The sequence below is a fragment of the Chiloscyllium punctatum genome, chromosome 9 (assembly GCF_047496795.1).
Source record: "Chiloscyllium punctatum isolate Juve2018m chromosome 9, sChiPun1.3, whole genome shotgun sequence".
In the NCBI taxonomy this organism is placed as follows: domain Eukaryota; kingdom Metazoa; phylum Chordata; class Chondrichthyes; order Orectolobiformes; family Hemiscylliidae; genus Chiloscyllium; species Chiloscyllium punctatum.
This window is the reverse complement of record NC_092747.1, coordinates 108602280-108630162: the sequence shown is the minus strand read 5'-3', so window position 1 is coordinate 108630162 and position 27883 is coordinate 108602280. Positions and strand designations below refer to the sequence as shown.

The 27883-nt window shown below is 42.1% G+C and overlaps 1 protein-coding gene across 7 annotated transcripts in view; it reads right to left on the bottom strand.

Moving 5' to 3' along the window:
• Positions 1-27883, bottom strand: part of mbnl2 (muscleblind-like splicing regulator 2) — a 128924-nt gene that overhangs the window by 80223 nt on the left and 20818 nt on the right. For 4 of the 7 annotated variants that reach the window (XM_072578009.1, XM_072578004.1, XM_072578011.1 and 1 more), the window contains exon 2: positions 6690-7540. In XM_072578009.1, coding sequence (XP_072434110.1) covers positions 6690-6863 — 174 coding nt within the window. In that variant the 5' untranslated portion in view covers positions 6864-7540. Of the gene's footprint in view, positions 1-6689; positions 7541-7692; positions 7713-8011; positions 8031-8146; positions 8192-27883 lie in introns of those variants that run through there. The other 3 variants (XM_072578005.1, XM_072578008.1, XM_072578006.1) reach the window with 3 other exon arrangements.

Here is a 27883-nt window from a genome sequence, read left to right as displayed (position 1 = left end):
TGAGTGCAAGAGTGGGAAAGTATCCTCTACCTTCTTCATTCCTAACATTTCTCATCTGAGACTATGCTCATCAAATCACACCTTAGTGAAGCAATGGGCACTGAGTCACAAGGCAACCATTCAAGCCCTGGGGACTATGTATAAGCATCTTAGGAGTCAGATCATTGTATCAAAGGAAAAAAAGAGCTTTATAAGGAAAATAAGGAATGTATTAATAAAGTACTTCAGTGTATCACTTAGAAAGTTTCTAAAAGCATTTCACATACAATTCAAAACTTCCAATTGAATAACCTGTATTTACTGCATATAGTTCTTATGCTGCTGTAACATGTCCCAAGGTGGTTCCCAGAAATCTTATCACAGAAAAAGTATTGACATCAAGCCACATTTGGAGATATTAGGTCAACTGATTAAAGCTGGGTCAAGCAGATCACTGATGAGGAAAAGGAGGTTTAAAAAAAAAGGAAAGTAATAGAGACACTTCATAAGAAAATTTAGGACCCGAGGGCCTTATAAGCCCTGTTGCTAATGGTGGGTGATTTAAATCAAGCGTAAGAGGCCAGCATTGTATGACTTCAGGGGTCCTGGGACGTTTGGGTTGCGGGAATAACCAAATGAAGGATCTGAAAGCAAGAATAATTTTAACATCAAGGTACAGTGTAACTAGGAGCCTATGCAATATTGAGCTCATGGGTGAACAGGTCTTGGTGTGAGATAGTACAGAGGGATTTGGGGGATTTCGAAGTAACAGAGGGCAGAAAACTGAATTTCAGACAGTGTTGGAATAGAGATAACAAAATCACTGATGAGGGTTGCAGCAGCATATGAGGTAAGGCAGAGCTGGATGTTGTTAATAAAGGTAGAAACAGGCAGTTTTAGTTTGGATGCAAATGTGGTAGAAAGCTCATTTAACATGGTCAGTCTCAGGTAGCTGTGATGGAAGGGGTGAAGTCAACGGCTATGGAAAGGAGTTGCGGTGGAGAATGCAGACAATAGCTTCAGTTTTCCCAATAATGAGATAGATGATAAGTTTTTTCACACAACATTTGATCATGGACACAGATTTAATGAGGGGATAGTGCAAAGTTTGTGCACATGGAAACCTATATTGTTTTTGTTATGCAGACAAATCTGGCAGTGACTTTGTACACAAAGTCCTGCAAACAGATTAACTTAATTTATCAGTTTTACTGGTACCTGCTGTGGGAGGAATTGTGACCATTATGATTAAAGGGAAAATCCAAACTTTTCAACTTTGAAAAGAGGTAACCGGTGTATAAACATTAAATGGTTAAAAGTAGACCAATACTACTTCAAAATCAAACAGTAAAGTCTCCACAATTCCTTAGTACCTACGGTTTCTCTCTCCTTCGAGAGACTGAACTGGTTGGGAGTTTAACCGGAGGCTCACGATGCCTCAGACAAGGGGCACGACTGAGAAGACAGGACCTTCATGGTATCCTTAGATAGTGCAGGAATTAAACCTATGTTGTTGGCATCATAAACCAGGTTATTCAGCTAACAAAACTAACTGAGCTCCCAAAAAAAACAAACAATGGCAGTAAAAGCACAGGCCCAAACTAATTAACCGCAAAACTCAATAATATCAAAATTTTTTTACATGAATAGTTAATGGATTTAGAGGTAATGTAAAAGAAGAAATCTTCCTAGAATTAAGTGAAACACCTTTGGATAGTTTGAAGATGACGAGAGAGTGTAGTTTCTTTCTGAAAGGACAAGTTGTCTGAATGGTGATTTTCTCATCTTGCAATTAGCATTTTGAAAAGGGTTGAGGTTTCTAAATATGCTGTCCTCTCAATTTAGACATAAATGGGCAATGAAATGACTTCTAATTACTTCAGCAAACAAATTACTTATAAGAAGCCAATTTATGAAAGATCTTTTAGTTGGAAAGTCAATTCCCCACTGGGCAAGAACCAAGTTCTTTTATTTTAAAAAAAACAAACCTATCGCCCAATTAATCAACTAAACAAATAAATTATAAAATGGGGCAGTACAATACCACCACTAATTGAGGCAAGCTAGGAAAATAGAGGGGTTATAGCAAAATAGAGTTGGAGGGAGAAGTAATGCACTCCAAATGCTGCGGTGCCCAACTGCCTCTGAAGATTTTGAAGGTGCTTTAAATACCATAATTTGGAGATGCCAGTGTTGGACTGGGGTGTACAAAAGTTAAAAATCACACAATACCAGGTTATAGTCCAAAAGGTTTATTTGGAAGCGCTCCGAAAGCTATAACCTGGTGCTATATGATTTTTAAACTTTAAATACCACGTGACGAACCCAGCTTTATTTTTAATCAACCTTTTCAGAGGTGTTATTACACATGTCTGGGGCAGCTAGGACCTAAATAAAGGTCTTCTGGCTTAAAAAGGTAAGGACATTACCACTGTACAACATCAGCCTTGAGAATCATCACATCTTTTTTGGAAAATAAAGGTTCTGATGTGTTATAAAACACCTCTGGGTCAGGGGATGGACACTGGTTTACTGGCCCAGAAGTAGTGTCTCTGCCAATGTGCCATGAGAGCTCTAAGAACCCATCTCATATTTTCTCGTCAACCTGCTCAAAGATGTTATTAAACATCTCTGGAGAAGGCGGGACATGAACCTGGGCTTTCTGGGGCAGAGGTAAGGACATTACCATTGTGCCACAAGAGCCTTACTCTTCAATGAAGATAGTGCAGTACTGGTTACACAACTGCATTTTGGATAAATTGGGAGTTTATATAATTAAAGGAAAAGGTTGCAGGGAGAACATCGGAACAAACTAAATGCATAATTGTCATAACCACTGACAGGACGTTTGGCATTGGAACAGAAAGTATGAAAAGAGACAAACAATGTTACTCGGGTATAAACAAACAGCAATCAGTGACAGATATAACGCAGAATTCCAAGCCAAGTTCATGATTGAGCAGAATGATTTGTTAAATCAAAGAGAGAGGTCAAAGCAAAAGATAGAGTCAGCATGAGCTTGCAATGAGCATCAAACGGATGGGCTTGATTTTCCTGTCTTCAAAAGAAATAAGGCTTCCATATTTGATGCCAGATGGGCAGTCTGATGGCAGAGAAATGATGACAGGATCAAGATAACTGGTACAAGGATGCAATGTGATATCATTAGCACGTATATGGAAGCTGACTTCATGTGGCCAAGGGTCAGTAAAATATTCTAGAGAAGGAAGACATGGGTAATGATTTTAAGAAGAATCCCACAACATAATACAGTGAAGAATAAGAGAAACCATTGCTAAAGATGTGCTCATTCTGTCCACATATGCAGAAGTCGAACCACAAAAGGGAACTATAGGAATCTGCTACAGGAAAATGTGATGTCATAAGTAACTAGCGTTGATCGCTGCAAAAGATATTAAGGCAGAAGAGGAAAAACAGGACACCATGAACAAAACACAATGGCTATCATGGAATTATGACATAACAATCATTGTAACTTTATAGAAAAATTATGAGCAATGGATAGGTCAAAGGCAAGTTATTTAAGCAAAATGGATTTAATAGCAGCAGCCCTGAAAAGAAAAGATAGTGCTTCAAAGTAAGGGAGTAGTATTAGCTACTACGGGGCCAGGAATGGTAGCACATTGAAGAAGAAACTTGGGAGCAGGAGATGAATTCGCCAGAAGAATTGGTTTGACAAGAACATCATATTAGGACAAAAGGGTAACTATGGAGAAAATAGAGCCCCTCAAACATCAGCAAGACAGCCTTTGCATGGAGCCACAGAAAATGGGGGAAAGACACTAAATGAATATTGTGCATCAGTATTTACTGTGGAAAAGGATATGGAAGATATAGACTGGAGGGAAATAGATGGTGACATCTTGCAAAATGTCCAGATTACAGAGGAGGAAGTGCTGGATGTCTTGAAACGCATAAAGGTGGATACATCCCCAGGACCTGATCAGGTGTACCTGAGAACTCTGTGGGAAGCTAGAGAAGCGATTGCTGGGTTCCTTGCTGAGATATTTGTATCATCGATAGTCACAGGTGAGATGCCGGAAGACTGGAGGTTGGCAAACGTGGTGCCACTGTTTAAGAAGGGCGGTAAAGACAAGCCAGGAAATTATAGACCGGTGAGCCTGACCTCAGTGGTGGGCAAGTTGTTGGATGGAATCCTGAGGGACAGGATGTACATGTATTTGGAAAGGTAAGAATTGATTAGGGATAGTCAACATGGCTTTGTGCATGGAAAATAGTGTCTCACAAACTTGATTGAGTTTTTTGATGAATTAACAAAAAGGATTGATGAGGGCAGAGCAGTAGATGTGACCTCTATGGACTTCAGTAAGGCATTCGACAAGGTTCCCCATGGGAGACTGACTAGCAAGGTTAGATCTCATGGAATACAGGGAGAATGAGCCATTTGGATACAGAACTGGCTCAAAAGGTAAAAGACAGAGGGTGGTGGTGGAGGGTTGTTTTTCAGACTGGAGGCCTGTGACCAGTGGAGTGCCACAACGATCGGTGCTGGGTCCTCTACTTTTTGTCATTTAATAAAATGACTTGGATGCGAGCATAAGGAGGTACAGTTAGTAAGTTTGCAGATGACACTAAAATTGGAGGTGTAGTGGACAGTGAAGAGGGTTACCTCAGATTATAACAGGATCTGGACCAGATAGGCCAATGGGCTGAGAAGTGGCAGATCAAGTTTAATTCAGATAAATGCGAGGTGCTGCATTTTGGGAAAGCAAATCTTAGCAGGACTTATACACTTAAAGATAAGGTCCTCGGGAGTGTTGCTAAACAAAGAGACATTGGAGTGCAGGTTCATAGCTCCTTGAAAGTGGAGTCGCAGGTAGATAGGATAGTGAAGGCGTCATCTGGTATGCTTTCCATTATTGGTCAGAGCATTGAGTACAGGAGTTGGGAGGTCATGTTGTGTTGGTACAGGACATTGGTTAGGCCACTGTTAGAATATTGCGTGCAATTCTGGTCTCCTTCCTATCGGAAAGATGTTGTGAAACTTGAAAGGATTCAGAAAAGATTTACAAGGACGTTGCCAGGGTTGGAGGATTTGAGCTATAGGAAGAGCCTGAACAGGCTGGGGCTGTTTTCCCTGGATCGCCTGAGGCTGAGGGGTGACCTTATAGAGGTTTACAAAATTATGAGGGGCATGGATAGGATAAATAGACAAAGTCTTTTCCCTGGGGTCGGGGAGTCCAGAACTAGAAGGCATTGGTCTAGGATGAGAGGGGAAAGATATAAAAGAGACCTAAGGGGCAACTTTTTCATGCAGAGGATGGTACATGTATGGAATGTGTTGGCAGAGGATGTGGTGGAGGCTGGTACAATTGCAACATTTAAAGAGGCATTTGGATAGGTATATGAATAGGAAGGGTTTGGAGGGATATGGGCCAGGTGCTGGCAGGTGGGACTAGATTGGGTTGGGAGATCTGGTCATCATGGACAGGTTGGACCAAAGGGTCTATTTCCATGCTGTACATCTCTATGACTCTACACAAGTTTAGTAACAAGGGATTGGAAAATAGGAGACTTGGTTGAGTGGGAGAGGAAGCTGATTGGAAGCAAAGCTGCAGACAGCAGAAGAGGTTTGAGGAAGCAATTAGCTATGGAGAAACATATCCTGCCATCTAGGTGAGCTTTGAATAATGATTTAGGCAGTAGAGAGACTGTTGCGTCGCTCAATAGAGCTTTACATTTATGACATTTAGTTATTCATCATCAGAAACACAAATTTGTGCTGCCCTGTTTTGAATAGTAAAGAGGGTGTATATTTGCATATGCACATGCTCAAACAACATGAATAAAAGAATAGCTGTTTTGATGGAAAAAATGATTTGAAAGTTACATAACTGGTTTAATAAGCCAACAACAACTGAAGGATCATGGTGGGAAGAAGAGTTGGGAAGGAAAATATTGAAGGAACAAGGAAAGGAGGTTTTCCCATACAAAACATGGAGGAAGACAGTGGGATTGAGGTGGTTAAAATCTAGCTGGCAAGACCAACTAAGCATTGGTCAGAGACAGCCTTACATTTGACTGAGATCAAGTGCAGAGGGGCTGTGAGCAATAACATAGTTGACGGACTCAAGTCAATTTTATGAGAAGACCAAGACTGAGCAAACAGAGAAATCAGGTTTGGGAGAGGGGGGAAGCAGGCAGAGAGATTTGGCATAGGCGGACAGTAAACAGCAAAGACTGAAATGAAGAAAGGAAGGAGGATATGCAGCTGAGCAAAACAGAATGGGACTTTGAGGGGAAGACATTCCATTGCTTTCAAAACATGTTTTCATATTGAGGAACGTAAGGTTGTCTGGATTCACAAAGATATAACTTTTTATATTATAACAGGATAATACAGAAAGGTTTATAAATCACAGTAGTACAAGTGATAGGTGACAGTGACATCATCAATTTTTACAAAGGCTACAAGTTAAAATGTAAATATCACCTAAACATTTATTTGGTCACCAAAAAGATACCATTATAATGTTCCTACTAGCAGGTGCTTATTTTAACAAAGAATCTGATTCACAATACACAGTTAAAAATGGTCAATTTCTTATGTGAATGCTTATTTCTAAGAAGCAGTTACAATCGCCAAAGTTTCTGGAACAGATCAATGAGCTCTGTGCCACAAAATTAGAAACTGCATGATTGAAAAGCTGGATGTTAAAATTCCTTACCTTAAGGGAATCAAAGCATGCAATAACTCGCCCATTTTCAACCTGACAGCTTTTTGGTGGGTGTGCAAACTTGCATTCCTGGTCTGAACGTGAACATGTCCCTCTCTGAAACTGTCTGCACACTTCTAATGTCAGCCATTTTGTATCACGTACTGGAGTAACGTTTACAGCCATAATAAATCGTTGGAAGTGAAATGTGGTTCAGAACAGCTCAATATCAGGATTCTTGGGTAAGGAAGGCAGCAGTTAATAGAAATAAAATCAAAAATATAGCTCTCTTTTCTTAAAATATACAAATGATTTTTAATGATCATAAAAGTAGAAGATAACTTCATAAAATGCTGCCGGAGAGTTGCTTTTCTGGCTGCGAGACAACATTAAAACAGACAATTAGTCAGCAAATGATCGGTCACCGACTGGGACTTGCGGCCTTCCGTCACGTGTTTTTCACCCCTTCTTGTTGGTGACACGTCTGGCTGTTTTATATTGTACGTTTGCTAATGCAGCACTTTGTTGCTTTCAATAAAAAGTTATTTTGATGCAATCACACCCGTTGATTAATCATCATTCTCGAGTCTCTACCAGTTAGTGATTTTACTGCCGTCAGTGCACTCCGCTCTTTGTACGTTGGTTTAGTTCCTCATGTATCAGTTCGCTTCAGTTTTGCTGTTATGGACAGTTGAAAATGAGACAAGCAGCTAAAAGATGCAGCAGAGGCGTCTTCTGTTTTCAGTTGCACGATAGGCCAGACATTTGTTTAATTGGCAGCAAACAAATCTCGAAAGAGCAGACTGACCTAAAAGCAGCTCCAAGTAACACAGACTCCAGAAAAGGCACTTTTTATCACGGACCTGTTGATAAAATTAAAATAAAAACAAAAATTATGTTTTAGTACAGTAACTTTCACTCCACTTGAAGCAGCACTACTTTATTGCATGAAGCGGTTGAGCACTTTCAATGTACTCAAGATGAGAACGGAAGCAGAATTAACAAGGCAGCTTACTGCAGTCAGCCATGCTATTGCAGATTAAAAAAGGAGTTGGCTTTCCTCGTGAAACTATGCTTGATGGAGGGAACAGCCAATCGCAACAAGTATTGCGGCAATATTCTGGGCAGCAATCCAATAGTCTGATGTATCTCATAAATGGCTGAGTGTGCCAGATGACACTATGCTCTCTATATTGAAAATGCCTCAACCCAATGCGACCAGCCCTACTGCTATATAGAGGTACTGTACTCCTGGCTTCAAACTGATTGGAAACTCATCTCTACAGACTGCAATTCCATTAGCTCAATGTGTACTTCTATTAACACTAACACACCTATTCATTCAGGACTACAATTCTTTCCCTCTAAAATAAATAAGAGGCAGTCACAATCTTCAGTTTCCTTATCTGCAAGGAAAATGGACATACAGTAATTCAGTCAATGTTTCACTAACATCTGTGAACACTTACATCTACAGACGCCAAGCAGTGAAAGGGAACCACAGAAGGTAATGACGGAATGGGGGTGGGGAAAGTAAACAGCGCTGATTCTGTCAAACAGGCAGCAGCTATATTCTACTTCCTTTATGATTTAACCCTGTGAATGCTAACTAATAATGAGCATGGCTAAATGTTAGTTATTGAGCAACACAGGGCAATTGCAGAATGCTGAATTACTCCTAACCTACAATCTCTGGAAGATAAAGTCACAAAAGGACCACAGTCATGCCTTACCATTAGACAGCAACAATGTTTTATAAATAACATGGGGGACACCACTCACCAATTGGTGGACAAGGCATGCCTTTATGAATCAAGGCTATGCAGAAGAATCACAGACTCTGCTGCTTCTGTTTACAGGCCCCTTTAACCCTCCGACTCCTCAATTGTTACAGTGGAATAGGCAATTTGGTCCATCATGTCTGTACTGACTCTCTCATTGAGCATCTCACTTTACACTATTCTTACATCCTCTCCCCATAACCCTGCACATCGTTCCTTTTCAAGCTACCAACTAACTTTCTTTTCAATGCCTTGATTATACTTGGCCAAATATTACACGACAGAATTCCTCAGCAGCAATGAGGGAAAGATCCAGCCTGCTACTGGAACAGTAGCTCTTCAAAGATTTCATTTATTCAACTTGAAGCTCTCACATGATTTGAATTTTCCCAAGCATTCTGAAGGTGAATTTTCCCTGTTCCCACACATTTTGAGCACTGATAGACGGCCAATTTAATATATAGCTCCTTTTTAAACACGGACCCCAGTGTTTGGCATCATTTGCAGCACCCTCACGTGCCATGTCACAAACAATCACAACAGGTAGAGGGACTGAACTGGATTCAGGGTCAATCTTGCCAATCAAGCTTAACAGCATCCCCCTACAAACAGATGTCCTTTATACAACTGTTGTGATAGCAAGAGGACAGTTCAGCATGTCAATGAAGCACAACAGAATTAACCTAGGACTATATACCAACATACTACTCAAAAATTTAGAAAGTACATAGTACATACCAATAATCCAATTTCTTGGCAGGACATTGTTATGATTAAGCAAATAAAACAGTCGGTAACATATTTCAGAGGCATGTGCTCCAGTAACGTCCGTCCATAATTTTATGGCTTGTTTAAACTATCCATTTGTCAGTCTTGGGTACCAAATCAAAACTTTAACAATAAGTACAGGAGGAAGAGGAAGAAATGTGTTCCACTCAATAGCTTTTGACAAGAAGAATTTTTTTTTAAAACAGTGTATTTTTAGTATCCATCGACTAAGTTGGATAATTTTGCCTCATACAGTTGATTTCTAAATAATCTGCTGCATGGAGTGGCTGTTCACCCCCAACCCACATTTGCCATCAGGGAGCACCCTTAGTTCCCAAGAAAGCTAAGGGAGGCAGGGGTGGGGGGGGTTGAGAAAGAGTCGGTTGGTGGTGGGGAGGGGGGCAAGGGAATGGTCCAAGCTAATCTTGTGTCATCTTAATGTGATTCGAAGGGTTATTCTTAAGCTAAGGTACTTCTAAAGCTGGGACTAGTGTAAGGTGTTTGCATTGCATAGGTTCATTTTAAGTTTAGCCTTGGTCAACATGGCTGAGCAACACCACAGGCATCAAATCAAAGGTGGCAAAATGATTGATCATAAACTGACGGGAAAGTGAAAGAATTACTGGATTTAAATCAAACTTGTTAATGTTATTCTGATCAAAGCCAACATATTAACTCATGGCTTAAAATACCACAGGGAAAATAAAATCAAGCACACAGGTCTTAGAAACCAAAAGTGAAGAAACTTGCAACAATCTGAATGTAAAGGAAACACTATTTACAAGTGAATGCAAATAAGTTGAAGCAACAGTCCATTTGATGAAGTATTATATTGAAGCATATCCAGTAATAGTTATTGCTTGAATGCGATGGTTAAATATTCATAACTGCACTACATTTCACAAAAAACTCAATGACAGACATCAGTTCTACTTACATTTTATATTAAAATGCAAATAATCAAATTATTATAATTACCAAGCAGAGATGCATTCTTAGGGCAATACATGCCACAAATTTAACATATTAAACAACAGAAAATGCTGGAGAAACTCAGGAGATCTGGCAACAAATGGCAGGAGAGAGAGAGTGAGTTAATGTTTTGAATTCAGTATGACTCACCCTCAGAGTTCTGAAAAATGACCCATACCAGACTCAAATTGATAACTCCATTACTCTCTCCAAAGATGCTGCCAGAACTGCTGAGTTTCTCCAGCACATTGGTTTCAGATTTCCAGCATCTACTGTATTTTGCTTTAATTCAAATGTAATGCAGCTGAAAGCTGGCAAAGTATAGGTTATGGAAAAAAGTTAAGGAGAATGCAGAGAATGAAGATGCTATTATGGTATTCTGAACTCTGGAGCTATTAATTCTTGGATAGGTCAGCATTTATTTCTTTATTCCCTTATGCCCTGGAGACAGGGGTGAACAGCTCCCTTCTGGAACCACAGGCAATCCTTGGAGTACAGGTGGTGCTATTGGGAAGTTAAGTCCCAGGACTTTGACTCAGACAATGGAGGAACAATGATATAGGTTCAAGGCAGGATGGTTATGGTTTGAAGGGGACCTGCAAGCGGTGATGCTCCCACATATCTGCAGCACTTGTCCTGTGATGTGGTAGAGGCCACAGCTTTGGAAGTTCTGTTGAAGGGCCATGATGAGGTCCTGCATTGCATTCCCCTGTAAATGGTACCCACTGCTGCAACTGCATTGATAGTAAAGGGAATGAATGCTGAAGGTGGTAGATGCCATTTAAAGGATGCCAGTTAATGAATTACTTTCTTGAATGGTGTCAAGCTTTTAATGTTGTTTGAGTTGCAGTCAAAGTCATAGAGATGTACAGCACGGAAACAGACCCTTCGGTCCAACTTGCCCATGCTGATCAGATATCCCAACCCAATATAGTTCCGTTTGCCAGCACCCAGCCCATATCCCTCCAAACCCTTCCTATGCGTATACCCATTCAGATGCCTTTTAAATGTTGCAATTGTACTAGCTTCCACCACTTCTTCTGGCAGCTCATTCCAGACACACACCACCCTCTGTGAAAAAGATGACCCTTAGGTCTCTTTTATATCTTTCCTCTCTCACCCTAAACCTATGCCCTCGAGTTCTTGACTGTCCCACCCCGGGGAAAAGATTTTGTCTATTTATCCTATCCATGCCCCTCAGGATTTTATAAACCTCTACAAGGTCACCTCTCAGCCTCCGACACTCCAGGGAAAACAGCCTCAGCCTATTCAACCTTTCCCTATAGCTCAAATCCTCCAACCCTGGCAACATCCTTACAAATCTTTTCTGAACCCTTTCAAATTTCATAACACCTTTCAGATAGGAAGGAGATCAGGACTGCACACAGTATTCAAACAATGGCCTAACCAATGTTCTGTACAGCTACAACATGACCTCCCGACTCCTGTACTCAATACTCTGACCAATAAAAGGAAAGCATACCAAGCCATCTTCACTACCCTATCTCCCTGCAAATGCAACTATCAATGCAGCTGCAGCAGTGGGTACTTTCAAGGAGCTATGAACCTGCACTCCAAGGTCTCTTTGTTCAGCAAAACTCCCTAGGACCTTACCATTAAATGTACAAGTCCTGCTAACATTGGCTTTCCCAAAATGCAGTACCTCACATTTATCTAAATTAAACTCCATCTGCCCACTGGCCCATCTGATCAAGATCCCGTTGTAATTGGAGGTAACCTTCTTTGCTGGCACTGCACATCCAATTTTGGCATCATCTGCAAACTTACTAACTATACCTCTTCTGCTCACATACAAATCATTTACATAAATAATGAAAAATAGTGGACCCAGCAGCAATCCTTGTGGCACTCCACTAGTCACAGGCCTCCCAGGCTGAAAAACAACCCTCCACCACCACCCTTTGTCTTCTACCTTGGAGCCAGTTCAAAGCTACAGAACTGTATTCCCTGTATTCCATGAGATCTAACCTTGCTAACCAGTCTCCCATGGGGAACCTTGTCAAACACCTTACTGAAGTCCGTATAAATCATGTTCCACTCTGCCCTCATCAATCCTCTTTGTTACTTTTTCAAAAAACTCAATCAAGTTCGTGAGACATGATTTTCCATGCACAAAGCCATGTTGACTATCCCTAATCAGTCCTTACTTTTCCAAATACATGTACATCCTGTCCCTCAGGATTCCCTCCAACAACTTGCCCACCACCGACATCAGGCTCACTGGTCTATAGTTCACTGGCTTGTCCTTACCACCCTTCTTAAACAGTGGCACCATGTTAGCCAACCGCCAGTCTTCCGGCACCTCACCTGTGACTATTAATGATACAAATATCTCAGCAAGAGGCCCAGCAATCACTTCCCTAGCTTCCCAGAGTTCTAAGGTACACTGATCAAGTCCTGGGGATGTACACACTTTTATACATTTCAAGACATCCAGCACTTCCTCCTTTGTAATATGGACATTTTTCAAGCTGTCACCACCTACTTCCTTACAGTCTGTATCTTCCATGTCCTTTTCCACAGTAAATACAGATGCAAAATACTCATTTAGTATCTACCTCATCTCCACACTAAAGGCTGCCTTGATGATCTTTGAGGGGCCATATTTTCTCCAGAGTTTCCCTTTTGTCCTCAATACATTTGTAAAAGCCCTTTGAATTCTCCTTAATTCTATTTGCCAAAGCTATCTCATGTCCCATTTTTGCCCTCCTGATTTCCCTCTTAAGTATACTCCTACTGCCTTTATACCCTAAGGATTCACTTGATCTATCCTGTCTATACTGGACATACGCTTCCTTCTTTTTCTTAACCAAACCCTCAATTTCTTTAGTCATCCAGTATTCCCTATACGTACTAACCTTTCCGTTCACCCTAACAGGAATATACTTTCTCTAGATTTTTGTTATCTCATTTCTGAAGGCTTCCCATTTTCCAGCTGTCCCTTTACCTGCAAACATCTGTGCCCAATCAGCTTTCGAAAGTTCTTGCCTATTACTATCAAAATTGGCTTTACTCCAATTTAGAACTTCAACTGTTCGATCTGGTCTATGCTTTTCCAACACTATTTTAAAACTAATAGAATTATGGTCACTGGCCCCAAAGTGCTCCCCCACTGACACCTCAGTCACCTGCCTCACCTTATTTCCCAAGAGTAGGTTAAGTTTTGCACCTTCTCTAGTAGGTACATCCACATACTGAATCAGAAAATTTTCTTTACATACTTAAATTCCTCTTCATCTAAACTCTTAACACTACGGTAGTCTCAGTCTACGTTTGGAAAGTTAAAATCCCCTACCATAGCCATCCTATTATTCTTATAGATAATGGAGATCTCTTTACAAAATTATTTCTCAATTTCCGTCCGATTATTTGGGGGTCTATAATACAATCCCAATAAGGTGATCATCCTTTTCTTATTTCTCAGTTCCACCCAAATAACTTCCCTGGATGTATTTCTGGGAATATCTTCCCTCAGTACAGCTGTAATGCTATCCCTTATCAAAAACACCACTCCCCCTCCTCTTTTGCCTCCCTTTCTGTCCTTCTTGTATCATTTGTATCCTGGAACATTAAGCTATCCTGTCCATCCCTTAGCCATGTTGCTATAATTGTTATGATATCCCAGTCCCATGTTTCTAACCATGCCCTGAGTTCATCTGCCTTCCCTGGTAGACCTCTTGTATTGAAACAAATGCAATTTAATTGATCAGTCCTACCTTGTTCTCTGCTTTGTCCCTGCCTGCCCTGACTGTTTGACTCGTTTGTTCTCAACTGTATCAGTCTCAGATTGATCTCTTTCCTCACGATCTCCCTGGGTCCCATCCCACCCTCACCTCACTAGTTTAAATCCTCCCAAGCACCTCTTGCAAATTTCTGTGCCAGTACATTAATACCCTTTCAATTTAGGTGCAATCCATCCTTTTTGTACAGGTCACTTCTACCCCAAAAGAGCTTCCAAATGATCCAAAAACGTGAATCCTTCTCCCATATATTTATCTGCTCTACCCTCCTATTCCTGTCCTCATTAGTTTGTAGTACCGGGAGTAATCCAGATATTACTACTCTTGAGGACCTCCTTTTTAAATTCCTGCCTAACTCTAATCTTCCTTGAGAATTTCAACCTTTTCCCTTCCTATGGCGTTGCTTCCAATGTGCACAATGACCTCCTGCTAGTCCATCTCCCCCTTGAGAACATTCTGCACCCTCAGACATCTGGCACCAGGGAAGGAACACACCATTCTGATTTTTGCTGCTGGCCACAGAAACGTCTGTATGTACCTCTGACTAGAGAGTATCCTAACACAATCGATCTCTTGGAACCCGACGTACCCCTCATTGCGTCACAGCCAATCTCGATACCAGAAACTTGGCTGTTCGTGCTACGTTCCCCAGAGAATCCATAGTCCCCTACATTTTCCACAACATACTTGTTTGAAATGGGAATAGCCACAGAAGACTCCTGCACTTCCTGCCTAGCTCTCTTACCTTTCCTGGAGTTAACGCATCTACATGACAGTATCTGCGACTTTTTCCCCCTTCCTGTTACTGCCATCCATCCCATTCCTTTGCTCTTGTAAATTCCTCACCACCTCTGTCTCTCCAACTGATCCATTCAATCTGATAGGATTTGCTACCAATGACATTTATTGCAGATATAATCCTCAGTAACCTGTAAACTCTCCCTAAACTCCCACATCCGACTGAAGGCCATTTTTGCTTCTTTCAATCTGCAGACCCAGAAAATAGCACTGTCTTATTATTACTTGACAAAACACTGCTCCAGGTTAAATTAATACTTATGGCTTATATTTTAAGTTTAAGGGACATATCTCAATAAAACATATAATCAAGAAATAACCCACTCTACTCATTACTGCAGACTTACTGTAAGGCCTAAAACTATCAAAACTTAAAACTATTCACTTCTGTTTCTGTGCTGTGACCGCTCCCAAACAGGTTCCTCAAAAGATGAGCTGTAAACTTGTTTGTTAATTTTCCCAGACGCACTCAGATGTTCAGAGATACGTTAATTCAAAAGGCAAAGGCAGTAACTGTGCAGGTTCACTGCTGTGTCAGTTAGCAGTGTAGGTTTCCTTCTCTCTCTCTCTCTCTCTCTCCCACACTGACCTCACCATGTGCTCCCTTTGTCTGCTCCTCTCCCTTTTTAAAAAAAAGTGTCGTTTTGACTTTTTTTTTCCTCCAAAGTTCGAAAACAATGCAACAACATATAAAACAGTAATTTCTGCTCCTGGGATTCAAGGAAATCACTTCCAACATCTAAAATACCTCAAAAGCAGCTGTTACAACCAGAAATTTTTCCCATCCTCCATCTCGGATTACCATCCACACAAGTATACCATGGGCAGATGTTGGGGACTCAGTTATTAATGGAGATATTAACTGTCTGGTGCTCGCCCTGTACATGTTACTTGCCATTTATCAGGCCAAGCCTGGATGCTGTTTAGGTCTTGCTATCAACGTGGACTACTTCAATATCTGAAGAGTGGTAAATAGAGTAATATAGCATAGAAGCAGGCCCGTCAGCCCATGTTTTTGCTGACTAACACCAAACTGTAGTAACCCCATTTATCTGATCTTGGACCATTGCCTCTGTCCTGTGCTCGTCCCAATGCTTCATAAATATTGAGAGTATTTGCCTTCATCACCCTCTCAGGCAGCACATTCCATATATGGTAGATATTGTGCAATCATCACTAAGCATTCTCATTTTTGACCTTCTGGATTAGATTAGATTTCCTACAGTGTAGAAACAGGCCATTTGGCCCAACAAGTCCACACTGACCCTCCCAAGAATAAACCACATAGACTCATTCCACTACATTACATTTACCCCTGACTAATGCACCTAAAACTATGGACAATTTAGCATGACTAATTCACCTGACTTCACACTTTTGGATTGTGGGAGGAAACCAGAGCACCTGGAGGAAGCCCACGCAGACACAGGGAGAATGTGCAAATTCCACACAGACAGTTGCCCAAGGCAGCAATTGAAACTGGGCCCCTGGCATGGGAGGCAGCAGTACTAACCACTGAGCCACCATGCCAACTAAATTAGAACATAGAAAAGTACAGCACAGGTCATTTGGCCCATGATGTTGTGCCGAGGTTTAATCCTAACATAAAATAAAATAACCTAACCTACGCACCTCTCAATTCACTGCTGTCCATGTGCATGTCCAGCAGTTGCTGGAATGTCTGTAATGACTCCGCTTCCACCACCGCTGCTGGCAACGCATTCCATGCATTCACAACTCTCTGCATAAAGAACCTACCTCTGACATCCCCTCTATAGCTTCCTCCTAATATCTTAAAACTATGACCTCTCGTGTCTGTCAATCCTGCCCTAGGGAAAAGTCTCTGGGTATTGATTTTATCCATGCCTCTCATTATCTTGTATATGTCAATCTCTCTTTCTCTTCCTCTCCAGAGAGAAAAGTCCGAGCTCTCTTCAAAAGGCAAATCCTCCAGTCCAGGCAGCATCCTGGTAAACCTTCCTTGCACCCTCTCCAAAGTCTTTGTATTTTTCCTATAGTAGGGCGATCAGAACTGGACACAATATTCCAAGTGTGGTCTCACCAGGGACTTGTAGAGCTACAGCAAAACCTTGCAGCTCTTAAAAGGGATCCCCCGTTAATGAAAGCCAGAACACCATATGCTTTAACAACCTTATCCACTTGGGTGGCAACTTTGGAGGATCTTTATATTTGAACACCCAGATCCCTGTTCTGCCACACTGCCAAGTATCCTGTCTATAATCCTGTATTCAGCATTCGAGTTCGACCTTCCAAAATGCACCACTTCACATTTATCCAAGTTGAACTCCATCTGCCATTTCTCAGCCCAGCTGTGCATCCTGTCTATGTCGCACTACAGCCTGCAACAACCCTCGATACGGCCAACTGCAACTCCAACCTTTGTGTCATCTGCAAACTTATTAAACCACCCCTCAACCTCCTCATCCAATTCACTTATTAAAAACTACAAAAGACCAGAGGTCCAAGAACAGAGCCCTGCGGGACACCACTCAACACTGACCTCCAGGCAGAATACTTTCCATCTACAACCATACACTGCCTTCTGTCAGCCAACCAATTCGGAATCCAGATAACCAAATCTCCCCGCATCCCGTACCTCCTGACTTTATGAATGAGACTACCATGGGGAACCTTACGAAATGCCTTGCTGAAGTCCACATACACCACATCCAATGCTCGAACTTCATCAATCTGTCTTGACACCTCCTCAAAGAACTCAATAAGATTTGTGAGGCATGACTTGCCCCCTACAAAGCCACACTATGCTTTTCCAAATAGTCATAAATCCTATCCCTCAAGAATTCTTTCCAAAACCTTGCTGACCACAGACGAAAGACCGACTGGTCTGTAATTGCCAGGGATTTCCCTATTACCCTTCTTGAAAAGAACAGAATTTGCCTCCTTCCAATCCTCTAGCAAACTCCTGTGGAGAGTGAGGAAGCAAAGACTCTTGCCAGCAGCTTAGCAACCTCCTTTCTCGCTTCCCAGAGCAACCTAGGATAAATCTGGTTTGGTCCTGGGGACTTGTCAATCTTAATGTTTGCCAAAATCTCCAGCACATCAACTTCATCAATCTTGGTCTGTTCAAGTCTATATCCCAGCACCTCAAAGTTCTCATTCACAACACAGTCACTTTCTTTAGTGAAAACTGAAGCAAAAAAAAACTCATCTAGGGCTTCCCCTATCTGCTCAGACTCCATGCACAAGTTCCTTACGCTATCCCTGATCAGCCCTACCTTCTCACTGATCATTCTCTTATTCCTCACGTATGAGTAAAATGCCTTTGGGTTCTCCCTAATCGTTCTTGCCAAACCTTTTTCGTGCTCCTCCTGGCTCTCTTCATTCCATTTCTGAGCCCCTTTCTAGCAAGTCTGTAAGCCTTTAAAGTTGTGCTCAATCCTTGCTTCCTCCACCTTACATCAGCTACCTTCTTCCTTTTGACGAGAAGCTCCTCTGTTCTAGTCATCCAAGGCTCCTTAATCTTATCCCTTTTTACCTATCTCGGAGGAACAAATTTGTGCATCACTCGCAACTACTCCTCCTTAAACAGTGTCCACATGTCTGCTGTGCCCTTTCTGTGGAACAACTGCTCCCAGTCTGTACTTCCCAACTCCCCTCTGATAGGGTCATAATTTCCGTTTCCCAAAAAAGAAAATCTTCCCTTGGTACCTGCTCCTTTCCTTCTCCAAGGCTATGGTAAACGTGAGGCAGTTGTGGTCACTGTCAAAGTGCTCTCCCACCATGAGATTTGACACCTGTCCTGGCTCATTGCTGAGCACGAAATCCAAAATGGCCTCTCCCCTCGTCAGTCTGTCTACATACTGAGTAAGGAAACCCTCCTGAACTCACCTGACAAAAATGGCTCCATCCAAACCATCTGCACTAAGGAGGTTCCAGTTAAATCTTGGGAAAGTTGAAATCACCCACAACACGCCTGCTACATCTGCATTTTTCCAAAATCTGCCAGCTTGAGTTCTTCAACCTCTCTACTGCTTTTAGGTGGTCTGTAGAAAACCCCCGTTCCCTTGCTGTTTCTAACTTCCACCCATACTGACTCAGTAGGCAAACCTTCCTCAACAATCTTCATTACTGTAGCTGTGATGCACTCTCTGATTAGCAATGCTACACCAACTCCTCTTTTTCCACTCTCCATGTTATTTTTAAAAGTTCTAATCGTGGAACATCTCGCAACCAATCCTGCCCTGTGAAACCCATGTCTCCGTTATGGCCACAACATAGTTGCCCCAAATACTGATCCATGCTCATAAGTTCATCATTCTTATTTCCGACACTCCTTGTGTAAAGGAAACACACTTTAACTGATCCCTTTGTTTCATCACACAAGAAACTTTCCCGATAGATTCACTACATCCTGTCACTGCCCCATCTACAATTGCCCCTCTCTCAGATATGTAGCTCTGATTCCTACCCCCTTGCTAAATTAGTTTAAACCCTCCCGAACCACACAAGCAAATCTCCCACCCAGGACATTTGTGTTCCTCCAGTTCAGGTGCAACCCATCCTTCATGTACAAGTCCCACCTTCCCCAGAAGGTATCCCAATGGTCTAGGTATCTGAACCCCTCCCTCCTGGAACAGCCTCATAGCTACGTGTTAAACTGCATTCACTGGCTGTTCCTCACCTCACTATCTCGTGGCACCAGTAGCAAACCAGAGATCACCACTCTTCGCGTCCTGCTCTTCAGCTTCCAACCTAGCTCTCAGCAGTCACTTTTCAGATCCTCAATCCCTTTCCGAGCTACATCATTGGTGCCAATATGTACCACGATTTCTGGCTGCTCACCCTCTTTCCCTTCAGAATCCCGGATCTTGGCAGCAGGGAGGCAACATACCCTCCAGGGTTCCTCGTCCTGACCACAAAATCTCCTGTCAATCCGGCTAACTATTGAGTCCCCTACCACTAGCGCTTTCCTATTCACCTCCCTTCCCTTCTGAGCCAGAGCACCAGGGTCAGTGCTACAGACCAGACGACTATGGCTTTCCCCAGTAGGACATCACCACCAGCAGTATCCAAAATGGTATACTTATTGCTGAGGGGAATGGCCGCAGGGGATTCCTGCCCTATCTGTTGGCTCCCTTTCCTATCCCTGACTGTAACCCATCTGTTCTTATCCTGTGTCTGAGGAGTGACCACCTCTCTGTACATCCTCTCAATTTCTCTTTCAGCCTCCCGGATGATCTGTAGTTCATCCAGCTCCAGTTCGCTAACTCTGTTTACGAGGAGCTGGAGTTGGGTGCACTTCCTGCAGATGTGGTCAGCAGAGACATGTGTAGTGTCTCTCACCTGCCACATTCTGCAGGAGGAACATGCAACTGCCCTATCAGCCATACCCTGTTAGTCTGGTCAGGTAGCTGCCTGTGTTGCAGCTGCACTGGACCAGCTTAGCTAGACAGACATCAAGTTCTGAAGCACAAGGCTCAAGAGTACAAATAGTATTGCTGGAATGTTCTATGGGCCCACAGGAGAGAAGAAAAGGTAATTGATGATGGAACTGAAAATAGTTGAGTTGGGATACTATCCTGTAACACCTGCAGTGATGTCTCTGAGCTGTGACTACTGACTCCAACAACCAGTTTCCTTTGCTAGAAGTAGGATTCCAACTCGCATTGAGCTTTCCACCCCCAAATCCATTGTTTTGCGGGCTCATTGATATTTTCCTTGGTCAAAAGCTATCTTCCTATCAAAGGCATTCAGTACTGCCTCACCTCTGGAGTTCAGCTCTATTGCTCATATTTGGACCAAGCCTGAAATGAGGTCAGGAATGAAGTGGCCTTGGTGAAGTGTAAACTCAATGTCAGTTAGATAGATAATTCCTTTGCAAGTACTGCTTGATAACACTGTTGACGACTCGCTCCCTCATTGTGATGACTGAGAATAGGCAGAAAAAGTGGGAATTAGCAATCTGGATTTGTGAAGCTTTTTGGGCACATGATAAACCTGGACAATCTTCCACATTCAAACCATAGAATCCCTACAATATGGAAGCATGCCATTCAGCCCAACAAATCCACAAAGACCCTTCAAACAGCATTTGACCCAAACTCACCCGCCTACCTCAGCTCTGTAACCCTGCATTTCCCATGGTTAATCCACCTAGTCTGCATATTCCTGGATACTGGGCAATTTAGCATAGCCAATCCAGTTAGCCTGCACATCTTTGGACTGTGGGAGGAAACCAGAGCACCCGAAGGGAACACATGCATACACAAGGAACATGTGTAAGCTCTATACAGTCACCTGAAGGTAGAATCGAACCTGGGTCCCTGGCACAGTGAGGTAGCAGTGCTAAATACTGAGCAACCATGCTAGACAGACATCAAGTTCTGAAGCACAAGATTCAATAGTACAAATACTATTGCCGGAACGTGCAAAGGGGCCATAACAGGTAAAGTCACCATAGTCCTACTGCACCATAGGGTTGCTTTCACATTAGAGAGAAGTGGTTGTTTAACCTGAGGGTCATCATGTCTCAGGAGAGGAGAGGTTGAGGAAAAAGTGTGTCCTTCATAGTAATAGTATCCAGGGTAGTTGAGAATCCAGTGCCTTAAGCCACTAGCAAGGGACACACTATGCGACAATACCAGAGTGAGAGTCAAGACAGAACTAGTACTTGGGGAATTTGATTCATGGTGGGAAGTTGACACATTGGGGAAAGAGGTGCCTTAAGTAAGGTTTACTATAAAAAGTTAAGATTGCGAGTGGGGAGCTCAACGTATGTGGTGGTGGTGGTGAGGGAGAGAAATAGATGGAGATGCTCCTTTATGAGCAGCTGCTGTTAGGGACCGCCGGAGTCCAGAAATTTTCATTGAATGAAAGAATCTCTACAGTGCAGAAGCAGGTCATTTGGCCTATCAATTCCACACCAACCCTCCAGACAGCATTCCAGCCAGACCCATCCTTGACCCTACCCCTGTAACCCTGCGTTTCCCATGGTTAATCCACCTAGCCTGCACATCCCTGGATACTATGAGCAACTTAGCATGGCTAAGCCACCTAACCGATGGGTTGAAAAACAGATTTTTAAAATACTTTTGCACAAGAAAACAAGTTCATAGCAAACAGTACAGGACAGCTTGGCTAAGAGGAACAATCAGCCTGTGGCATGTGGGGAAATCAGAAACACTCATGCAGGAAGTGTTACTGCCTGCACAATGTGGTGTTATGGTTTTGGAGCTTGAGTGGTGGTTGACGTCACAATGGTGCATCCACAAGTCAGAGAACTACATGGATAGTATATAGAAAGGTAGTCACTCAGCAGGGTAGGGGTATACAGGCAAATAAGGAACAGGTAACAAGGTAGTCAGGGATAGCCAGCCAAGTAACGCAGAATCACATATCCAATCCATTAATCAGCTTCTCCTTACTGGCTGGAGGGTTTGATTTATAGGGAGAGGCTGGGATGTTTTCGCACCCTGGAGCATAGAAGGCTGAGGGGTGACCTTTTAGAGATTTAAAGTCAGGAGAAGCTTGAATAATGTTTTTAGCTAAGGTAGTTTTTCCAGGGTAGGGGAGTCCGAAGCTAAAGGGCATTCGTTTAAGTTGAGGGGAAAGATTTAAAAAGGACCTGAGTGGCAACTTTTTCACAGAGGGCAGTGTGTATACAGAACAAACTGTCAAAAGGAAGTGGTAGAGGGGAGTACAATTACAGCATTTAAAGGACAGACTCATACAGCATGGAAACCAACCCTTCAGTCCAACCAGCCCCTGCTGACCGTAATTCCAAACTAAACTAGACCCACCTAGCTGTGCTTGGCCCTTATCCCTCCAAATGTTTCTTATTCGTGTACTTACCTAAATGTCTTTTAAATGTTGTAACTGTACCTGCATCCTCCACTTCCTCTGGAAGTTCCTTCCACATGCAAAACACTTGTTTTTAAAAAAAAAAGTCCTTCATATCTTTTTTAAATCTCCCTCCTTTGTCCTTCAAAATATGCCCTTGTCTTGAAATCCCGCACCAGAGGGAAAAAGTCACCTACCAATCATCTTCTCTATACCTCTCATGATTTTATCATTTATAAGGTTGCCTCTCAACCTTCCGTGCTCCAGTGAAAGAAATCCTAGCCTTTCTACATAACTCAAACCCTCCATTCCCAGCAACATCTTGGTAAATCACTTCTGAACTCTATCCAGCATAATCATATCTTTCCGATAACAAGGCAACCAGACCTGGACACAGTACCCTGGAAGAGACCTTACCAACACCCTGTACAACCTTAACATAATATTTGGACAGGTACAAGAATAGGAAAGGTTTAGAGGGATAGAGCCAAATGCAGGCAAGCGAGACAAGTTTAATTGGGAAACTTGTTCAGCATGGACAAATTGGGCCAAAAGGGTCTGTTTCTGTGCTGCATGACTCTATGAGTCTCAAAACAATTTGGTTAGAACAAAGGAAATAAAAAGTGTGTGATGGCATTTCTAGTTGAATTCCTTAGACTACCAAAGTGAAGAACGTAGAGGTAAAAAACTATATCAAAGACATATCAGATGACTTCCAGACTACTCAAACCCCGTGGCATCATGGTAGCCCACAAACCTACCAACACACAAACAACGACTAATGAATCTAAAGGATCTATTAGATACTGCTAACAAAACTAACGTCATCTACAAGATGCCATGCAAGTACTGTAAAAAAACACTACGTCGGACAAACTAGCAGGAAACGTGTCACCAGGATACATGAACACCAACTGGCCACTAAAAGATAGACCCACTATCACTAGTTTCATACATTAAGACAAAGAAGGACACCACTCTGACTGGGACAACACACACATCCTCGGACAGGCGAAACAAAGACAAACTCGAGAATTCTTAGAGGCATAGCACTCTAACCAGAACTCCATTAATAAGCACATCTATTTAGACCCTAGCTACCTCCCCTTGAAAAAAGAACGGAAATGACATCACCTACCTTAAGAAATAAAGGCTTATAAAACAGAGAGGTGGGACATACCACCAGCATTTCACCGGAGACTCTCTGATGATGTTACTAATATGGCGACAAAATGCATGAAAACAAACTTTCAAGCTCAGCAAGCTAACTTAACAACCACCTGAGCTACTAATCTTCTCAAAAATCACTGATATTAGTGAGAGCTGTAAGCATTATACAGTGGTTACCAATGAGCGACTTCAATTACCCAAGTATAATCTACTGGTAATGTCAAGAGCAGTGAGAGACATGTACGCCTATTTGGGTTCAGGAGAATTTCTACAACAAAAGTGTGGTCCCGTAAAAAAGGACGCATTGTTAGATCTGGTTCTTGGGAACAAGGTGGGTCAAGTACATTAAATGTCAGTTTCTGTGACCACTGGTGTCATTAGGTCATAGAGATGTACAGCATGGAAACAGACCCTTCGGTCCAACTTGGCAAAGCCGACCAGATATCCCAACCCAATCTCGTCCCACCTGCCAGCACCCAGCCCATGTCCCTCCAAACCCTTCCTATTCGTATACCCATCCAAATGCCTCTTAAATGTTGCAATTGTACCTGTCTCAGGTAAGGGTGGAAAAGAACAAAAACAGGACAACTGAGTGAGAATAATTAACTAGGGCAGAACTGGTTTCAATAGGGCAACAAAGCTGGGCCAGATAGTTTGAAACTGAAGGCTGATGAGGAAATACCAGAGACTTAACACAAAAGAGTTGATAATTGTAATGCCTTGATGTTGTGTATGTAGATTTCCAAAAGGAATTTGATTCAGATTTTTTAGATTTTTAGATTCCCTACAGTGTGGAAACAGGCTCTTCGGCCCAACCAGTCCATACCAAACCTCTGAAGAGTGACCCACCCAGACCCAATTCCCTCTGACTAATGCACCTAACACTATGGGCAATTTAGCATAGCCAATTCACCTAACCTGCACATCTTTGGACTGTGGTAGGAAACCGGAGCACCCGGAGGAAACCCACGCAGACACAGGGAGAACGTGCAAACTCCACACAGTCACCCAAGGCTGGAATCGAACCTGAGATCTGGTGCCGTGAGGCAGCAGTGCTAACCACTGAGCCACCGTGCCACCCCAGATCACACAGCAGATTTGAGACAAAAAATTATAGATCCCAAAACAAACAGGACAGTAGCAATGTAGAGATAAACTGAGGAACAGGAAACAGTGAGTTTAAAAAAAAAATCAAAAGAATTGCAGGATGCTGTAAACCAGAAACAAAAATAGAGATTGCTGGAAAAGCTCAGCAGGTCTGGCAGCATCTGTGGAGAGAAATCAGAATTAACATAACAGGCCGACTGACCCTTCTTCAGAACTGAGGAAAGAGTGACTGATGGTTAATGGATATTTTGTGGGCTGCAGGAAGGAGTGTAGTGGAGTTACCCTGTGGTTGGTTCTGGAAATATACATTCCTTGATATATATTAATGAGCTAGATCACTGGACAATTTCCAAGTTTGCAGACTATACAATACTTGGAAGAAATGTTACCAGTGAGGAGTACAGTACAGAATTACACAAAGACATTGACAAGTTTCATGACAAAAATTGCTCCCACCCATACAACGATTTAGAATGAGAAGACGCAGGCACACAATAATTTGCAAACGATGCAAGGTAATGCTACTAGACTAATAATCCAGGATCAAGAGAGTGGTGCTGGAAAAACCACAGGTGAGGCAGCATCCGAGGAGCAGGAGTTTCGATAGTTTGGGTAAAAGCCAGTCATCAGGAATCCTGATGAAGGGCTTTTGCCTGAAACATCGATTCTCCTGTTCCTCGGATACTGCCTGACCTACTGTGCTTTTCCAGCACCACACTCCCGACTCTAATCTCCAGCATCTGCAGTCCTCACTTTAGTCGAGTTATCCAGGGTCTCAATTAACGATAGGCAATAATGTCCACATCTCAGAAAAGACTATTTTAAAAATGTATAATTGGGAACCAATGGGCAATGGGATTGATAATAGATAGTAAATGACATGTTCTACTCATCCATAGGTTGTGGGCGTTGCTGTACTGCCCATCCTTAGGGATCTTCAACTTCCTTGCTACAGTGGATAGCTTCTCAGAAATTTCGGAGGACAGTTAAAAGTCAGAAATATTGATTACAGGATTGATGTTTTAGGCGGCTGTTACTAATATCTTCAGTGAAAAAGCATCCAAAACAGCTACATGATTTAAATGAAGTTATATTTTAGTATGCTGTATCACTAACTGGTTAAATATTAATAATAGCTTTATCTGGAGCTGACTTTGGCAGACTCAAATGCAAATAGGCCTCAAAGAGCATAAAAGAGCATATTTATTTATACATCTACATGTAAAGAAATTTTCTCTCCTAGCCAGTTGGGTAAAGTGTTTTGACATTTACATGTCAAAATGAAAAATAATTTTGGCAAAGTATTAAAAGCTAAATTTTAAAAGAACAGTCACAATATAACATTTGGAACAAGGTCAAAACTCTTATTTAGAAAATTCTTTTTAAATCTTGTAATTGTTTTATAGCACTCAATGTTTGATTAAACTGTAGCCAGGAGTGGGAAAAAAAACTTTTACATTGCTGATCCAAGACCATTAAAACACAGATTCGTGGCCAGTTAGACTTTGCATCTAGGGAGATCAAAAGGAGTGAAAATGAGGGAAAAGTTGCATAATAGGAACAATGATGACAGGCTGACTTAATAAATTCTCTACTGCATCCCTTTCTTTCAATTAAATACCCTCAACCAGATAATTCCCGCACTTGAGAGCAAGGAGCAGTCATACCAGCACACTCCCTGTTACCATGCGCAGCAATGGGCAATTCTGCAGGAAGTGGTCTAGACAATTCCACCAAAACTGGCAAGCAGATAAAGTTCAGTTCCAATAGCTCCAACTGGGAGTCTAATGCTCCAATGTCGCAACTCCTGGCTTAAAACTCAGACTAGCTTAAAAGATCATTGTCATACCAATCACTTTCTTACACAATCAACAAGAAGATCGAGGCCAAAAGAAATGCGCATATTTAGGACTAAAAATTTGAAGATAATTAGTTTTGATTTTATCTTCATTAAACAATGTTACTTTTGTGCACTGATATGGAGTATATTATAGACCCCCCCCACCACCACTAGAATCAACCTTCTGATACCACTCCACAACCCTGAGACTCCATACCACTCCTGCTTCTTGGCGAACCCCACCCCACGAACCTGATATCCCCATTTTACCCAATCATCTGTTGGAAGAGATCCACTCCCTGAAGGTTAACCTTCCCCTCAAGCTGACTTGGGATATTGTCTGGAAGCTATCCCTCCCCCTCAAGCCGACTCCATTCCCCATCCCAGACCCAATCTTCCCAGCACCTCTGGTCCTGGAAGCAACAGCCACCTTCCACCCCAGCCTACTCCAAATACTCCACACTTACCAAGTACCCTTCTCACCTGGACTCCAGCATGTTACTGCTTACCGGTCATCGTACTCTGCTCATCCCACAATTACTTTATGTATTTGCTGTTTCACCAGACCTGCCAGTGTCCTTTAAAATCACAATACAGCAACTACTGGTGTGAAAATGTACAGCATGATTTACTTTCCATGACCTGCCAGGTTTAAAGCACACATCACACTTTAAATGATCAAAATCTTGTGTCAGAAATGTGGAGTTCTGCCTCAACATTAAAAAGGAGCAGATTGAAAATCTGCATGTGATTGCCACTACTCAAAATCTGGCCCATGGCTTAATTTGGCTTTATTAGCCAGTTTGCATAGTGACCCAAAACAATACACAGTTAGTGATGCACACGTTTAAGAAACATTATTCTGATAGCACACCCTCCTCCAGATTACTGTGGAGAGAGACCTTTTATTTATTATCAAGTAACACCATTTTTTATTAATACTGTAATCAAATTCTGTAATTAGAAACTGATATGGCAGTGACCAATGTTAGCTGCTCCAGCTAAACTTGCTTGCCATAGATATTTACTCCCGTGATGTGAAAGTTTTATCAAAAAAAGACTTAACACAGAAAAAGCATGACAAATTTTTAAGTCAACAGCTAAAAGATTGCCAGTTCATTTAACTTGGTTGCAAAAACATGAACTTTAAAGTTGCAGTATAATGGAGTACCCCTCACCCAAGTGGAT